Consider the following 19118-nt stretch of genomic DNA (forward strand, 5'->3'; position numbering starts at 1 on the left):
GCTTGCAAAAGGCCTTTTCTGTGCTTCCAAAAACGTAATGAAATGCAAAGGCAAGCTGTGAGAAGTGGATGTTGGTTAGGAGAGCGCTCTAATTGGCAATGAGCTAGAATTTAAGGGGGTCTTATCCAAGGGTTAATAACTTCTTATTAGCTAAACAATGTTGACAAGATAAAGCCATTTTGATGGAATGCATGTTTTCCCTCTCTGACATATTTGTATTACAAATTGACCTGTCCACATTGATGATAATATAGATCTAGAAGATTACACTGATTTTTTTTCTTCAGCTAGGCTTTCACATCTGTCAACCTGCTACTTTCCCATTAGGGAAGACAACAGGAATGCCAAAAGTGACATGCCTAATTCTAGTGACCTCCAGTCAGATGCGGTTCCAGCAGTTATATCCAAAAATCAGTTGTCTGAGCATATTTAAAGTATGACTCAGCTGGGTGATGTGCTTGCCAATTCACCAGACCATCTCCATGCCGATCAATTAGATGCATGCTCTGCTTTAGCTCTTATGACAACTAAGCCTTTCATTTATTTCTCATTTATTGAATCTTTGTGACAATATAAAGAAAAGACAACAGATAAATATACTTGCTAGCACTCTCCCTATTTTTGGAATGTGAAAATCTTGAGATCATCATATTAAAAATGATTTTTTTTAAACTATGGTCTTGAGCCTGCTTATCTAATAAAATCTATTAATGAGAAATTACAAGATACCTACAAGTTGTTCTTGCCAGAGCTGCCAGGAGAGCATTTCATTTGTCTCATACATTACTTATGTATGATTAAGGCAATTCGAAAAGTGATACTTTAATCCTGTGTTAATAGAAATTTCTAATTATCCCCATACACATAGGCAAAGTCCTAAAAGGTGTATTCTTGGGATTCAGGAACAAAAGAACTTTCAGAAAATCAGAAGAAAGATGATGCATTAGATAGGGTTAGTAGGAGGACCACTATTTCTGTCCATAATCTGAAACTGTGCATTAGATGTGTATGTAAATGATTAGCATGATTAGAAACAATTATTAAAACCAGCACCTATTAGATGTAGTGCTTGTCATGGTGAAACCACGTTTCAAAAAAGGTAAGAGATTGGATTCTTCTCATCCATGCACTTTTCATTCATTTACAGCTGATCAACATGGATGGGGATCAAAAACGCCCTTTGAATCTCTGTGGATCTTGAAGAGGGACGATGGGTCAAGAGAAAGCGAGACGTACACACACAGAGTGAAAGAAAGAGACCCTTTTGTGGCTCTGTAAGTTACAGAAAGGCCACGAGACTCTTGAAAATGAAATGCAACTTCTAAAGCAGCACGAGAACAACAAATTGGAAAGTTCTTCACATTATCAAGGTCATGTTCAAACCTTTCCAACACTGTGACACTATACCAGAGCACGGTGCGCTGAAACAGATGTAACGGAGTTTTTGAGAGGATAAATTACATTGAGACTTTCTGATGTCACTGAATTCTGGTAATTATGTTCCTCGGCTTGCTGAGCAGCCATCCCCTCAGCCTGCTGCCAGCATGCAAAAATGAGTGGCTTGGGTGAATTTCAAGCAACAAAAGGATCACCCTAATGGGCCACAAATATGAAAAATGTGCGGAATGTTGTACCTTTAAACTACTGTTGCAAGCCAAATTCTGGCTCATAATGAAGCACAAATTTCACAAACCCCTAAAGGACTGTGAACCAAAGTATGCGCTTAAGACAAGCGTTTGAAGTATTTTTGAGATGTTTTTCCTACATTGAACAATAAAGGAAAAAGATATACTTTCCCCAAGCACTAAAGTTCACTTACAGAGTCCCCAAAATTTCTAAAGTCACAAGCAATAAACTTTGTTTTTAAATTAAAAACAGATGAGCCATTAACTGCTCTTGATAAAAATGGAGATTCTGGGAAAATTGAAAATGGAGATTAAGTCTGATTTTCAGCTTCAGATGGAGAACAATTCTTTTCATATACAAAACCCTTCTGATAGACACTCGTCGTTACGCCTTGGGTTTTGTTACAATATTTTTGCAGTTTATCAATTACTATCTCTGTTCTTTGGCTAATATTTTGTACTTGTCTTATTTTCATTGCCTACTTAAAATTCACTGAACCAAAAACTCATACAAATGACTCTTGGAATTTAGCTTTGAGTTTCTGTGACTTTGAGAACCCATTGATCCAAATACGCTCCCAAATAACTGCGTGTCAAGCCTTTATAGCTGGGTTAATTCACTTTATGGCCTTCTTAATGTATGAGGTTTTATGTTTTACTGTATATCTGCTGGTTTGAGTGTGCTCTGTTGAATTAAATGCATATGCGGTTCAAACAGGTCCAAGGTGACAATTGAGGCTAATTTTAAAGCACTTTAAACATTATTATCCAAAGTTTGTTTTCTTTATGAAAAGCCAGAAGTCAAGAAAACAGAAACCATTCTTTTTAGAAAACAGGATATTTGGCAAAAATGGAGGTTCTGCATTAGCATCATGGCTCGCTAAAGAGCATCAACGAGGAATGTGCTGGTGCAGGACACATGGTGACTCTCACGCACACCAAGCTTTTCCCACCGAGCAGGCACTGGAGCAGGGTGCCCCAGTTTAGAAAGTGAAATCAAGAGGTACTGAAATTACTTTGTCTTTAAAATGCCACATGCAAAGAGTTGAGAATCCAGCTTAAGAGGTAACCAGCTCATTATCGGCCTTTTGCCTGCACTCAGCAGTTCAACGGCTGAATCCTGGTTTTGTTTAAAGAGCATTAACAATGTCTTAATGAACCACACACAAGTACTCTGTAGCTCACTATCCTGATTGTTGCAAAAACCCCCACATTGTCTGTCTGTCTGTCTTTTTTAGTATCCCAAAGGGACAGGCATCCATAAAACTTTTTATCATCCAGGTGAAGGAGACAACGTGGGCCTTTTCCAGGGAAGGACTTCAATGAATGCTTAACTTAAAGCATGAACATAAAGTTAGGAAGATAAACGGGAGAACACAAGTACTTATTTTTTCACACTGTTTAAGTAGCTCGGTGATCTAGGGATCCTTGCAAATGGTGCTGAGGTATGTATTGAGATTGCACACCATAATCCACTTACTAACACAGAAACAAAATGCAGAAAACACCATTTCCAGGCAGAATATTCAGTAAAACACCTTCCCCACAGCAAACTAACTCACATTACCACAGGACATTTGGACAGGTTTCAACCCTGTTTCCTCAGGGTTACTCGGAAACCACGTACTCAGGTCTACAGACCTGGCCAGTTCACCAACAGGTCTCCATTGCCATCAACAAGAAGCAAAACAAAATACACAAGAAAACAGTAAGCCCCACACACTTTTATCAGCCTCCTAGTTCATCCTTATTCTTTGGAGCACAGTAACCTTTAGAAACAAGCCTTCCATAGTATTTTCATGGCATTAAATACAAAAAGGGATTATCTTTGCTGACCGTGTCTGCGAAGACAACATTGCCATCACAGATATTCACATGCTTTCAACACCCAGGACAGACAAAAGCATCGGGACTCACGGAAGGCTGTATAGAGCTCCCGCAGGGTTAAGCGGCCGTCATTGTTGTAATCATCAAACCGGAGAAGGTCTTCTAGTGTACAATCCAGTAAATCATCTTCCAGGTCCTCCTCCTTCATTAGCTGTAGCAAAGAGAGCAGGTAATCTTACATGTAACGTAAAGCTACAGACCGTCGTCCTGGCTCACCCAGCAGATTTTCCATTCCTTTGGGGAGATACATATAAATATATAGTATCTATCGTTACATATTTGCTTTGTATCAACATACACCTGATATTCACATTCCTGCAGCAATTCATGGGCCATGGACTGGTGAGGGCGAGAACCCTCTTCCTTCAGCAGCAGCACAGAAACGCGTTTTCACTTTGCAAACGTACTGAAAAACAAATATTCAACAGGGAAAAAGGAAATTCTGTTTTCCTCTCTCCTCTGTAGGTAAGGACAAAATTGTACTCCTTGTTTTCAGGACTAGAATGGGCAGCCGTGGATGGTGTATTCAACACTAATGTGTTTTTCCAGCCCCGACAGTTTGTTTTTTATGTATTCTAAACATTTCACATTTTACATTAAAAATGAAGAGAGCTTTAGAGTTGTACATCCAAGTTAAGCCAATAGCCAAAATCAGACCTAAGCATAATGAAAATGTTATGTATTTAAAAGATGAGTAGATGAGGCACTTAGGGACATGGTTTAGTGGGTGGTGGTGTTGGGTCGACGGTTGGACTCGATGATCTTAGAGGTCTTTTCCAACCTCAATGATTCTATGATTCTATTGTAGAACATGAAGAAAACTGCTGAAATGTTGCATCTTCTGGGCAGGAAGGCTTTTTGCTGTAGTTCAGAGACTCTTTTATTTACTATTCTAGTCTTGGCCCATTATATTGAAGCAATTTAAAGTAATAATACTAAAAAAATGACCCTTCACCTACCAAGTGAAAATGTTCAATAAAAGTGAGATCAACCGTAACTTCCAAAGATCAATCTTCTAAAGATGGAAATTTCCCTTTGTCTACCTTTGCATTGAAAATTGATTAACTTTTCGTAAGACTGACAAGTTTTTACTAGTCCTTTTGATTTAACATCCAGAAAAAAAATCCAACACAAAACACTTCAGCTGCAACAAATTCAGTAGATTTATGAATCTGACTTTAAAATACATTAATGTTTTAAATGGGAATAACATTCCAATTACCACCGTTGTTAATAGCCCTGCATACCCACGGCTGCAAAACTACACGGGCATTTCACACTGCTGGGTCCAGAGGGAAACTATTCGATAGGGTCTGCCAGCAGCCAGGAGGTAAAGCGGCTCTAAATAGAGGGGGATGGACTATCTGCTGCCATCTTTTTGCTCAAAGCAATTCTGTTGTGGAGAACAAACAAGCGGGCAAAGATCCTCGCCACCTCCCAATGCTAGGTGCTGCCCCGATGCGGGACTGTCCTCTCTGGAGGGATTCTGCTTCCAGTTTCTCCTTTGGGGTAAATCCCTCTGCAATGAGCCTCCTCAAGGTCCCCCTTCAGATCTTAAAAATGACTTTTTTCTGCAGCAGTGCATGTTACCTGCCTCGAATTTTTCCTTGCAGACACGGTTAGAGTGCTCGAGAGACTATTTTTCTTTTAAATAAAACAAAGAAAATGCACAGCAGCAGCTCATCCAGCAGCCAGAGAGAATGAGATCCCACTGCACCACATTCATTTCAGCTGCCTCCACCCATGGGCAATGAAATTCCCATCTTTGGGGGATTTTTAAAGTTGCAGAGATCTTCAAATTAAAAAGCCAGCACAAATCAATCACAAATCTACCTAACAAGGCAAGACAATTTCTGTTGTCTGTAACACAGAAAATTAAAAATTGCTCATTACCTAAAAAAAAAAAAATCCCTTGAAAACTGGGTGAATAAACTGGTCACGTAAGAGCACATGAAAATCATCTTGTTGTTAGAGCTAACAAGAAAAATAAAGAATTGACATGCTACACATCAACTGTGAATACTGTCGCTGTGCGAGCTCCAGAGCTGCCCTGCAGACGTCTCCTCAGCCCGGTTGGGACTTCAGCCACACTCCCACCAAGGGGCCCAAGATCAGTGCCACTCAGCTCAGGATTAAAAGTATTCATGGCTTATCTATAGTCTGCATTAACTGGCATTATTTTGTCTTTTGAGAGGCGATCATGCTGTCAACTCGGCCATGCTGGTGGCAAGCCTTTGTGGAGGATGTTTGAGCGAGAGGGCTCCTAGCTGAGGGCTGAAGTTATTCTGGTCCATCAGACTGAAGCGGGCTCCAGATGCGCAAGCGTGTTTACTGATTTTGATAACAGTGAGAAGAATTAAAATAGTAGCCAAGGTCTATGCTTGCTCTTGTGAGAGAGACCTGGGCTCCAAGCACATCTGCAAATGAAGCCCATAGTAACTTTGCGGCAGACCTTAAAGCACTGAATCCTGCTCCTTTAAAATGCAGGTCATTGTTTCTTCTTAATGGTAATGGCTCGCAGGCTGCCAAACCTTTATTTCCGTGCAAGTTGAGTTTTAATATCCTGATGGAATAAGTTTCATGAATAAAGGGGAAAAAAATTGGAGAGTAGAACAGACACTTAGATGTCACTATGCAAAAGCTGGCTTTGAATTCAGATAAAAGTGTTTTCTTATACCTACCCATGTCTTTATAAAAAAATCATTGCATTTAGATGAAGTATTGTATATTCATAGCTCTGAGATCTAAGGGAATTCACGCTGACACTTTGCATTGTGCAGAAAGGATCGTGCATCATGTCAACAGCCTGAGGATTAAAATTCAGTGCAAACTGTCCTACACAGGAGCGAGCTCAGGGAGGAGCGAGCTTGCATCTGTCCTCCTGCTTGCTCACAGCTTGCATTTACACGCTGGAACTGTGACGCACTTCATGTTTGCTGGGAAGCGTGAGCGCAGATGAGATGCTCCCGCAAAGGGTGAAGTACCAGCTTTGAAAACTGGAACAGGTCCCAGGCAGGTATTGGCTTCCAAAAGGCTCTTAAAAGGCGTTTCCTTCTAATTCTTCTCATGGATGACACAATGAAAAAGAAAAGACAACATTTTCCCACATCTGGCATAATGCTTTTTCTCGTATTTACAGGACTGTTTTCCGAGGTCTGCGTGTGCAAAGAGCAAGTTCAGGGGACAGAGTAATCGGCTCGAGTGCCTGGGCTGCATGTTCAGTTCATTTTACCAATTAGATGAATTCCAACAGCACAGCATGCCCATAATTAGAAATAACAGGGTTTTTTCAAGCTCTCACCTTTTCTATCATCATTAGGTTCTGCTAATCAACATTTCAGCATCTGCCTAGGGATTTTTGGAAAATAAACCTGTTAAAAAATATTCCAACTTTGCTGTCATGTTACTACATGCTAATGCACGCTCCAGAAGGCAGGGAGGAAGAATTAAGATATTTCTGCCTAACTTACATGCACCTAAAAAATCCAAATTAATTCTTCACAAGCCGGCTAGCTGGAAATACTTCAGAAGATAACGGTTAGCAGCAAGGATTAGTATCTATTTTCAGGAGTATGGATGGTTCTAGAAAGCTGCCACGTTTTTTGTTTGTAGAGGAGCTTCAAATGTTTGAGACAACACCATCTCTCCAGAGGTGCAGAGAGAGACTCGCATGCTGTAGTAGATTTTCCTCCTTTACCTGCTGCCGGCCGGACAGTTACAAACGACTGTTCTCACAAGAGTGCTGCTGCATTACACTCAATTCACACTTTGAATGAAAAATGCAATCCACTTCATAATTCCATTTTCATCGAACAATAAACCCACCTGAGCCAGTTCAGAGCTGCTGAGATGCCCGTCACTGTTTATATCCAAGTGCTTAAACATATCTTCAACTAAGAAGCGCTTCTGGGATACTCTGTCCTTGGCCAGGCTGCTCAGCGGGCTCTGCCGATGAGCCTGCAGGTCCAGGAGGATGCTTTTGAGCCGGCTGTAGTCTGCCATTGTACACGTGTCACCTAAAAGATAAGACCGTGTTACCGGACCGTGTACGTTCTCCATGATCTTTTTAAAGGACTGAGCTCCTAAACAGAAAAATAAGGCACAGTCGAAGACAGGCTGCCTGCATATACAGCACTACTCAGCTCTGCACTTGAGGAGCTCCTGTAGTCGTTACCTTTTGTAATAGCTGGCAGTTTTTCTAAATCCTGCTGTCAAGGATGCTCTCCAGCATGTTACCTTCCAGATTATAGGGCTTCAGTTACAGACTTCCACACTCGGCCTCGTAATCCCCACCCATGTTAAATTGGCTCTGCATTTTTCTAAAGATAAACTCATCTATCCTGTGATTACAAAGTTAAAAATAAACCTGGGGAAGCTGATGTTTAGAAAGCACCACAAACATAAACAAATGGCACCCCTGAGCGTCACCCTGTGCCAAACATGGGGCTGATCTTAAGGAATCCTTAAAGGCAGCCCAAGCTGGCAAGACGGCTGGAGGGAGGACAGTGAGTAGCGCAGGGCTGTGGGGAGCCCCTGTGGCTGGGGTGTCACTGGTTCCTGCGCACATCACCCCGCTGCAGACTGACATAAATGCTTTCCTCAGCCCCTGACCAGGGAAAAAGGTTATTATCACGGAAAAGCCCTCAAGGCACTCGCTCTGAAGTGACACCAGCTTGGCTGGAGGAATCAGATTGAACTTTCACAACCCTGAAAGCTCCTGCTGCGCTCGCGGCAGCCAGCTCTTCGTGGTTCTTCTCCGGGGAACGCATTGCTCTGATTTAAGGGCATCCTCCTAGAGGAGAAACATATCCACATGGCCAAAGTGGTATAAGATGTTACGGCCCTTTTCTGCTCAACCGCTGTCTGGCAGAGCTTGGCAGAATGAAGAATGGCAACTGTCTTTTTTGTACAAATCTGTTTGCTTTAGTGTAGACCACAGCGGCTGGGTGCCTCGCAGGAACCTGGCTGACTCTGCCTTGGAGGAGACCCTGGAGCACCCTCATGCTCCGGCTGTCCCACACTGCGTGGGCATCAACCACCACCCACCAATAGTACCGACACATTCAGCTGTTCCTGTTAGACGCCCTTTTCTCTATAATGTATTTTCTCTGTAACACAGATGCCCTTATTTTCTATAATGATGGTTTTAAAACAACTTCTTTATTTTAAGTCCCATCTCTGACCCTGTTGGATTAAATCTGAGGGAACCTGGTCTCAGCTCAGTTTAAGGGACAATACCTGCGTAGATCAGCTCCCCAAAGACTCCAGACATTATTCCTCTGAAAAACAACAGAAGACTCTGGCATACTGACAGCTAGCGTTCCTGTCCTTTTCTTGCTGAGCTGCACCATTTTTGGTCCTCTGGTCCCACTCCAACTGAAACCCAATTAAAATTCCAGGTGGGAGGCATTTCTCTGATAGCAAACCCATCTACTGTCAAGATTTTTTTTTTCACCCTTCATATTTTGTGCTCACAACTTCAAAAGCACCATGACTTGAGAAGGTGAGAGAGGACACAGAGGCTGGACACGCGTTCACCAGTCAGGTCAGTGCCCTACTGCTAGACAAGCAGTAACTGCAAGACAAGGCTTATTTTCCACCCTGAACTCAGACCCTTCTAGTTTTGAGAGTCTCTCACTGCTCAGGGATACTAAGCAGCTGCAAGATTTTTCCTTCTCTCTAAACAACCTCCAAAGAGCTCTTGGTCCCACATGGGATCAGTCTCATTTTATGGAAAAATGAGGCTACTCAGCTACTACTAGTCTTGTTTATTACTTCTGCTTTTTTTTCCCCCAACCATGTCATTTGATGGCTATTGTGAAGGCAGGATGAAGAAATGTCTTTCTTCCAATCACGTGCTCATTTAAGAGAAAAATTGATTGCCGTATCCAGTGTAATCAAGCAATTCTGCAATCCTGTTGTAAATACCATTTTAGCTACTGCAATAATAGTTTTTTCTGAGCTGGAGTTTTCTTTTCTCTTCAGTCAAATCTTAATCCCAGAGATGTATCTAAGGCTAATGAAGACAGGGAAATCTATTTAATTTGCTTCCACCTGTTTCTGCTTTGTGGTTTCCAGTCGTGAGCACAAGCACGGCTACAGGCAAGCCACAGGGTGACACCCGGGTGGGCTGACCCACTTACATGGTCCTCCCCGTGGTGGAGACCACTGCCCGAATCTGCGTGTGCATCGCAGCCACCAGATCTACTCACCCTGACAGCTCCCTTTAAGCCCTTTTTATTTCTCACTTCTTCCTCCTATCGACTTTTGCCAGTAGCATATGCCAAAACAGCTCTTCCTTTACACCCTCCAGACCTTTTATTTTCTGCAGTTAGATATTTCTTTTTTCCAGATGCTCCCTAACTGTTGCCTGGGGCAGTGCTTTCCCAGCCTTCCTCCCTTGCTGGCCTTCTGATTCACCTCCACCTTAAGTTTCTTTCTGACCACAAAAGGCAGAATTAGAAAAGGACCTAAGTGCTTCTGAAGGCCCCTCATCTCTTCTAACAGCCCTTCTCACTTTATGAAGCTTATATTGACAACTTCTGTGGCTAACAGCTATCCCTGGCACCAGCCTGATACCATGCACCTGCCTGGAGAATTAACTGGGTGTGATAGTTCCTTGGACACTGGAGCCTCAGCCAAAACCCAGCACAACTGCATGTTTAAACAGAACTCCCAGAGTGACTTGTGTCACTCATAAGCAATACGTGCAAGGAGCAGATGTTTGAATCCAAACTTTGCATCTCTATTCCTGCACTTGTGGGACCTGAGCAGGTCACCCACTGGTGATGCGCCCGGGCTCTTGACTGCGTTGCATGGTGTGAGCCAGGAGACGGCGATCTCCTTTCACTGCATTACAACCCTCCTTGATTCTTCCATGCTCTGAAAACAAAGCCACCACAAAACTGCTTTTCTCGAAAAAGTACACACTCATCTGGGCTGCAAGGCAGCCCAAGGAAAGTGTGCCCATTTTGGGACTTTCAGAGGGTCACAGCCATGCTGCAGCATCCAGGCAAATGTGACGGGCACAAAGAGTGAAATAAAAGAAACCACAGAAGGACAGAGCTGGTGAGAGCCTCTGGCAGCAATTCCCATAACCCTGCTATAAACTCACAATACTTTTTCCCCACCACACTACTGCCGCGTCCAGGGTCAGGGACCATGCAGAGTATGGGACCATATGGTCAGGGACCATACCCAGCAGAGCCCCATCCTGTGTAGCAGGATAATGCCATTCCACTGCGTACACAGCAAAGAAAACCAGCAATAAGACAATTATGTCTCCTATTTAAAAAATAAGTTCAGTTTCACATGTTGTTAGCACACACCACAGTCAGAAGGTGCTCTCGGTCCCTTGTTAAAACTGCTCCAAAACCTCATTACCTTCACTTCTCTCTGGAGAAAACTACACTCTTCAGCTCTGCTGGAAGCAGATCCCTCAGCATCACTCCACAGTGTAAATGTGACAGACTCCATGGGTCTCACACCTCTGCACATTTTCCCCTGACATCTGAGGGTTGCAGTGACGCACAAGCAGTCGCTTCAGAGCACGGCACTGTATAGCTGCTCAGCAGCGCTCGATGGGCAAAGTGATGAGTAAAAGCAATAAAGTTCTGTCCCAGGGGTGTAAGATTAATAATTTGTTCTTCTTTGGCTGAACTAAAAGATTGATAGGAAAATGCACTAAAACTGTAATATATATACCTATGCACATGTGCATATAAATATGTATAATTTATATACTTAATCTCACTGTAGTGGAAAAACAGGGGGAAAACCACTCCAGGTCAAAGGAAATACTCTGTCTGACCTAAAACTATGACTTTATAGTAAGTCTGGCCAAAGTGTTAGTTCCAAAATCATCAGTTTGAGCCGATGTTTTGCTGCGTAAGCTGGACTTAATGCTATTTCAAACTCAACTTTAAGGTACTGCAGTGACCAGACGTGGATGCTGGAGGCCCCCTATAAAAGACACTGCCTGCTCCTCCGCCATGGAAGGGAGGAGACGCATTCGGAAAACTTGAATCATTTGGCAAGCTCGTGCCAAGGACAGCTAGGCTCTCCTGTGGTAAAGATCCTTCCCCTCCTTTGCTAGGCGTTATTCTTTCATCTTTTAACCTATCTTCCCTACGGAGACTGCTAACAGTCATTTTTCAGAGCTGTTGTATAGGTCTTGCAAAGGACAGCTCTGTATTTTCTCTCCTTCCCGCCCGCCCATCTCCCGCTGTCGATGACACTTGTAATCTTCTTACATTGTGCCTGGGATCCACCAGCTTTATCTGCTAAATACTGTCTCCAGGTTTCTGGCAGCACTGCTGCCTTTTGCATGTTTGCTGTTCTTCCAGGTAGTACAACCATAGCTGTTAAATGAAAAGAATCAGAGAAAAATCATCTGTATGCCCTCTCACTTATCCCCATTCTTGTCTCCGCTTTGCTAAGTGCCCCCAGCAGTTTCCTTTGCGGCATGAGCTCATCATTAGCAGCTTATCTCATCTCAGACTGCTCTCATTGGTAGGTCTCATTAATGGATGTCTCTCAGCTTGGTTTCCTTGTTAGCGCTTCCCAGAGACTCGGATTCTGTTCACATCTGCGACCAGCTCAGACAAGTTTTGTATTTCCAGAGGTGGCTTGCTTGGAGGTGGGTCTCCCAGCCTGCACGCTGGGAGATGACCGCCACCGCTCTTCTAAGATGGGTTTCGAAGGACTTCTTCCCTTCCCTGTTTTTGAACGCTAGAAATGCCACCATGTGTGTGCTTTAAATACCTGCGTTGTACTACTGCCTACCGATGGGCTCAGGGCACCATTCCCACCACACAGCTGGAGAACTGAGGCAGAGAGCCAAAGGCACAGATTTGGGATGAGCTAAAACCACTATTCTGTCTTCCATGCCATAAACTAGTTCTCCACTTACTCGATCATCTTTCTCCACTACTTTATACAAGGGCTGGTTAGAAAAAAAAAAAAAAAAAAAGTCACACATGTTCCTTGTTCATCTTTAACCATGACCCCAGTATGATTTATTCTGCTGACTCCAGGAGAAGAGGAGAGCAGAGCTAAGGGCATACCATAGGCATCTGACATCAAAACTAAAATGCTGATCATCTAACACAGGGTTGGTTTTTTTTACATGAATTTAATAACAATATATAATACCACTATCTTTGGATTCCAGCTTAGGAATTAAAAAAAAAAATAATAAAAGGCCACCTTCACCATTTCAAGAGACTCTGTATCACTTCTACTGATGGCCACTCTGCTTTTTGAACACAAACCTAATTTGATGGCAATGCTTTGTACAACAAACACAAGCCTTCCCCAGGAAAAGCTGCGTGGTTTTTGTCCTGCGGTAGGATGCGCTGGGCAGAGATGCCTTTGTTCCCCTCCCACTGCTGGAGGTCAGCCTGCATCCCTCCTGTGAGCTCCACATCCCACTTTGTAGCCCCAAGAAGAAAACGCAGGTGACTTTCAAACAAACCTCACGCAAGGCGCAGCTCCCTCCTGTGCTCTTTGGATAAAACTTCAGCATACTTGCCACGCTCAAAAGACAGGGATTTCTGGCAATTTTTTTTGTAGAAACCGACCATTAAATACATCCTCCAGCAGCAGCCGGCAGTGGCTCTCCGTCCCCAAGCCCTACTCCTGCAGCAGCCACGGTCGTGTGATGTAGGATGGAGCCGAAAGTGAGGAACCACACTGCAACACCCCCAAGCGAGGGAAGCCCGCGATTCCCCCCTCCACATCAGGGGAAATCTCTGAAGAAACAAGCCCTTTTTATCTGTTTACAGCACTTTCAAAACCAGTGAAGCCTGGCACTGTTTGAATTTAAAAAAACAGAGACAGGCAAAGAAAAACAATAAGACAGAAGAAAAGTAAAAGAAAAATCCAGCATATTAAGGTCTGATTGCTAAAGTGGGGCCAATAACTGTCACTTTTACATGCTCTGCTCACTCCGAGCAATGCTATTTCTTGCTCTGTTTTGCAGCGGCTACGTAATTCATGCTGTTTAGCACTTCTGCATGCTTTGGTAGATAAAATATTGATCAGCCTGCCAAGAAACACAGAGTGCCATTCTGTTTTCATGTCAGAACTTGGCAATGAACTACATTTATCAAGAGCATCCTCTCTGTGAAAGGTCAGTGGTGAATGTGGCTAAATTGTGATGACAGATCATTAATCCAGTTCCCTCAATAATTGCCGTCTTTAAGAATTTTACTCCTGATTCCTGTGAATTGTCGCAGGTTTTTACAGTGGGATCCCTGAGCAATCTTCAGCCCGCTTCTGAGTCAAAGCAGATAACGGAGAAACAGCAAGTCTGGGGATTAAGTGTCCTTCAAAGGAAAGCAGTTAACATAAAATGAAAATAAAGTGAGGAAGCGCAGAGCTTGCTTTGATGGGTAAAATAATCCCCCTGTAAAATATTATCGTGCAGGGTGCCTTACAATGCAATAGATTACTAGAAATGTCAGTACTTCTTTAAATATAAAAAATAATCTGATAACACCTATACAGCACCAATCTCGAAGTCCTTGGTATACAGCTAACCTAACAGTAGGTGTGAAACTAAAGATGTACAGAAGTCTTTAGAGGATTTGAGCCCCACTGGTTACTGAGCTATTTTTTAGCACAACTACAGGGGCTGCATGAATGGCAGGTGGCACCAGCAGCTCTTCATAAAATTTGTGATAAAAGCTGTGCGGTCATTAGCATCCAGGCTAAGTACAGAAGTACGTGATTATCCGCACAAGAAGGTATATACGGAGATTCAAACTTCTTGTGACCCTCCAAAAACACTGGAGGAGGTTCCCCTGGGCAGCATCTCCGCATGCCTGGGCGCAGCTACCCACGGCAGCCCACGTGCTCTCAGGTCTGGGCTCCAGCCCTCGAAAATCTGCAGTCGTGCTGCTAATCCCAATAATCCCAACCCAGGATTAGACTCGGGTTTGTTTTCAAACAGCCCATCCTTTCATATGCTTTACTCAGGCTTTATCCGGTACTGTTAGAAGCGTCAGAAAAGGACTAAACTAAAACGTTACAGGATACAAATTTATTTATAAGCGTGGCTCCTTAATTCTTGAGCCATTTACGGCTAAATTGCCTATCAGCAACAGCCCATTTTCATGCATACGAAATGAAAGTGTTGGCCTGCCTAAACTGCAAAAATGTGGTCCCAAAACATCAGACTGCTGAATCTGAGTGAGATGATTATGTGAATTCTTTACATCAATACTCCGTGGCCTCGTGGCCTGTTTGCCTTGACAGAGCAGGTTTACATAGGGACAGGAAAATTAAAGATGACTTCAGCTCTTCAGGGGTCTCACTGTAAATCCCCGTTCCTCCATGCAAATTTTCTAGCTGTCTCTTTCTATCTTCCTCCTTCTTTAATTGCTCTTTTTTGCACATGCATGGAGAGATTGGATGGACTTTCCTCCTACTTTTCCTGTGTGGTTGGAAAGAAGGAGGAAAAAAACTGCTTTTCTCAACAAGTTGCGTGAACAGACTCCTCTGAGCAAGCGTAGCAGCTTGCAGTAAGAGAGGAGAATATCGAGAAAGCTTTGTGAAATTCAGAGATTTCTTGCAATTTAGAGACATCTGTGAGTTTTGAACCTTCCCCTGCTCTGATTTCTATAGGCTATAAGTACTAGGTCCGAGCAAACCGATTTAGGATGAAGAAAAATTAACCCAAATCTTAATCTGTACGAAGTCATGATATCAACCATTTGACTTTTGATCGCTCAGAGAAAGCTTGCTATAAAATAGCAGTTAGTGCTTTGCAGCAATTACACTGCAGGTAACCGCACTGCAACGTTTCTGTAACGTTTGATAATAACGCAGGGAGCTGCATTTGATAATAACGCAAGGCTTTGCTGCCTCCAAAGACCACCGAAGACCACGATCTTTACTGTCGCTGTGCACAGAGGGAGCCACACGCCGTAGACGTGACATTTAGGCAAAGCTGGCTAATTGCACCGTGCTCCCATCGCAGCGCTACCTGCCCGCCTACTCTACACACAGCTAAACCCCTCAAAGGCTGAGTACCTATTTTATTCCTGAACTGAATTTACAAGTTAAGTGAAACTCTAGTAAAGTTGCCGCTAAGAGGAGCAGATGTTTAACATCATGCAAATTCATGAACATTAGCAATCCATCAGCTGCTACTGCCAAAAAAATTCAATTAACAATAAAAGCCCAAACTAACTTGCTTATCTTAGGGATATGTTTCAGTTAATAAGATGTACATTTGTCAGATATCCATATATAATTTAGCAGCAACTGGGAGCTCATCAAATATATCACAGAAATGGAACGGAATATATACAATGAAGTAGATACTATTAAACACTAGACATTTACAACCTAGAAGAGTTAAAACTTGCCTCAGCATATATTTATTTCAATATTTCATTTTATTACAAAAAAAGCACCCATCTATTACTCTGTGAGCTTTTTAAATATATTAAAATCTTACAGCATCAGAATATAAATTCCCCGTTCTATAAACAAAAACTCTATTCCTACCTTAAACAATTACCTTCCAAACTGCATACACCTAAATGAATCACACGCCTTAGCCCCAAACGCACAGGAAAAGAGATGGATGGATTTGAAGCCTTTCTCGGGAAGCCCAAGAATTACAGCTTGGTTTACCAAGTCCGAAAGCAAGTTCTAGGTTTCCATCCTTCCCGGGAGGGAGCAGGCAGCGGTACAGGCAGGAGACGTTAGGAGCAGCCCCAGGGGAGGGAGGCAGGAGGAAGCTTGCAGGTGGGAAAGCGCACAATAAATGTAACTTATCAAGTGCCTATCACCACCTAGGTGGTGTGCCACAGATTTATAGATTTTTTTTTTTTAAAGCCAGAAGGGATCATGTGCACACTCTGACCTCCTCCATTACACAAGCACCAAATTCAATGAGATTTTCCCGGCAGCAGCTCCATAATTTGTTTGCTCTATAGCACACCTCCTAGGAAGGCTTCCAGCCCTGATTTAAGCACATAAGAGTAATTTCTCAAATGACTACTTCATCTCAGTGGGCAAACATATTTTATTTTTAATTTGTTTAGCTTCAATTTCCATCTACTGAATTTTGTTACACATTTATCTGGTACATCAAACCGTAAGTCTTATATCCCATACGTCATCTTCCCAGGTTTGCACTGATGTTGGGCTCAGCTCACGTCTTACCTGTCCTCTCCGATGAGCTGTGGGGTACAGCGGCTGTCACTAAGGCAGCTCACATTCTGAATGACTGGTTTTCTTCTCTTCTCTGGGAATTTTATCATCCCACGGTGGGCACCAAAACGACCATGGCCACATTCACAAGAACCTTCGGCTTCTAGTCAGCAACGGGCAGCTCTACCACAATTCAGTGCCCACCACCTGAGCTGGCTCAGACCCTTTGTGGTACCTACAAGGTGACGCTCCACCACCCACAGAGAGCCCGAGCCCATTCCCAAGCCAGGGATTTCTAGAAGATTATCGTGAACAATTGCTGTCATCCCACAAGGACGTCGCTCCCAAAGGTGCACTCAGACAGCGTTCCCAAACACTATTTAGCACAAAGATGTAACTAACAGCAACATCTGGGCTGGGGAAGTTGTCTATGTGATACCGTAAGCAAACAAGGCTATTCCTACTGCTGTTTTTATTATTCGTCGCCTACTGAGTATTAGCTGTTATTTTCGTGTTAAAAAATTAAAAATGTTTGTCAAACCAGAGAGAATAAACAATGCTGTGAACATCAAAGCACACGAAGAAGGAAGACCATGCAGCCAAGGCAAACAACTCATAAGTAACCCCTACACTGCTCGTCCAAACTATTTGGTGAGCACAAATATATATATAACGAATCACGAGTGAATTATGCATGATTCATAAACAGAAAACTGGCTATGTCTAATGATTAATTTATTCACAACACAGCCCGCTCTGCTATAAATCACTCCGCTCAGAGACATGATCTTACACACAAGCACACTCACACCCCCAACTCTATGTGCCTGTTGTGGACTCTCTCCAAATTATATTTTGTCTTCAGATTGTATTGTTTTTCTTCGTAAAAACTATTAAGCTAAATTAGCGATGCTGCATCCTAAGTTGCAGACCGGGGAGCAGGAGAGGAAAATGTGCCATACACAGCTGTTTTTAACAGTGACAACAAAATAAGCTTAAAGAATGTCTAATTACTTAAGATCCCAACCCAAAACAAATTCACAGCATAATGAATTGATTCAATTATTGAGAAACACTTGTATTGAAATAGCCTGGGAAGACAGTGAGGCTTTTGTAAAGGTTAAGAAAAAGAAGAAAATAAGTGAAGAGAGGTGTCTGAGCAGATGCAAGGTGGGTGCTGGGGATGCCACCCCCAGGAGGGACCTACACACACAGGGAGGGAGCTGCAAGGGGCTGGATTTGGCAGGGGAGCGGGGCCGGGAAGGCAAGGGCTGGCATAGATGGGGAGCAGACCAGTCAGCACTTCCGAGGATAATTAAGCGGGTATGTTGTACATGCCTTTGAAGAGCACGGACTTAGAGGATCAAATTGTGCATGGCTGCCAGCTGCCTTGGGGAATGTGAAACGCAGAGAGGTGACAGCAGGACTCAAATAGCAAATTCGCCGAGATACTGAGGGCGGATCAGTCGGTGGCACTTCAGAGGGAGTGCAGCAAGGCGCTTTGCTCGGCTTGCACAGGTCCAGACACAACTGGAGTCCCGAAATGCTCCTTTTTCCTGCTCTTCTCCTGGGGCCGCTCACCCTCCATGAAGGGGCTGCAGAGCAGGCAAATAGCCAAGCAACGGGAAAAAAAGCAGCTCAACAAACTTGTCATGGGATATTGAGGTAGCTGTTTGCTTCCTGAACGCAAGTGATTTCTCAGAGAGGCACCATCATCTAGACCGTGTCCTCGGGAAAGACACCACTGCTTTTCCTCCCACGGGAGCCCGGGACTTTATTGTGCTCAGTCTGGCTCAGAAGGAATCTTTCATATTATTACACTTCCCAGTATGAAAACAAACCCCACAAAGAAACAGCAAAAAGGTAAAAATACCTTTCTATGAAAAGCCATGCTCCTGGATGGTAAAGGTTGAGCAGAGCTCCTGAAAACAGAGTGGGGTGTTCTTCATAAATCCAGACTGATTTCTGTTTCATTGCTTCAACAAATCAAAGGTAATAAAAAAAAAAAATATTTAAGGCAATCCTACTGCATAGGACTGACATTTCCACTTGTGGGGATCCGTGCTGACTGGGGTCGAGTCGTCCATCCCAATGGCCTGACGCTCCCCTGCGTGGTGCCTCTGAGCTGCACACAGCAGCGTGACGTGGGCACTGCAGGTACCTGCACGGACAAGCTCCATATTCAGTCCGTACAGACCTGTATAACTAAATTCTTTCTAAAAGCAGGGGCTTAACTAGATTATATTTATTCTACATATTTCCTCATGCTTTTGCTGTAAGGATAGCTGGGTGAGAGCGGTTTCTTTCCATGGGGTGAATCCTTTGGACACCAGCGATGGCAGGAAGGCTCTGGTCGGCGTGGTTTTGCTGTGATGGACAAAAGGAGTATTTGGGGGGGAGCTGCAGGACTGTGGGAGAATTTTAATGGGGTTGGGGAGC

The 19118-nt window shown here is 43.4% G+C and overlaps 1 protein-coding gene across 2 annotated transcripts in view; it reads right to left on the reverse strand.

The window, feature by feature from the left end:
• FSTL4 (follistatin like 4) overlaps positions 1-19118 on the reverse strand; it is a 235190-nt gene that overhangs the window by 104492 nt on the left and 111580 nt on the right. For both annotated transcript variants that reach the window (XM_076350221.1, XM_076350220.1), the window contains exons 4-5: positions 7338-7528; positions 3543-3663 (exon numbers count right to left, since the gene is read on the reverse strand). In XM_076350221.1, the coding sequence (XP_076206336.1) occupies positions 3543-3663; positions 7338-7528 (312 nt within the window). The remainder of the gene's footprint in view (positions 1-3542; positions 3664-7337; positions 7529-19118) is intronic.

The sequence above is a fragment of the Aptenodytes patagonicus genome, chromosome 12, assembly GCF_965638725.1.
Source record: "Aptenodytes patagonicus chromosome 12, bAptPat1.pri.cur, whole genome shotgun sequence".
Classification (NCBI taxonomy): Eukaryota; Metazoa; Chordata; class Aves; order Sphenisciformes; family Spheniscidae; genus Aptenodytes; species Aptenodytes patagonicus.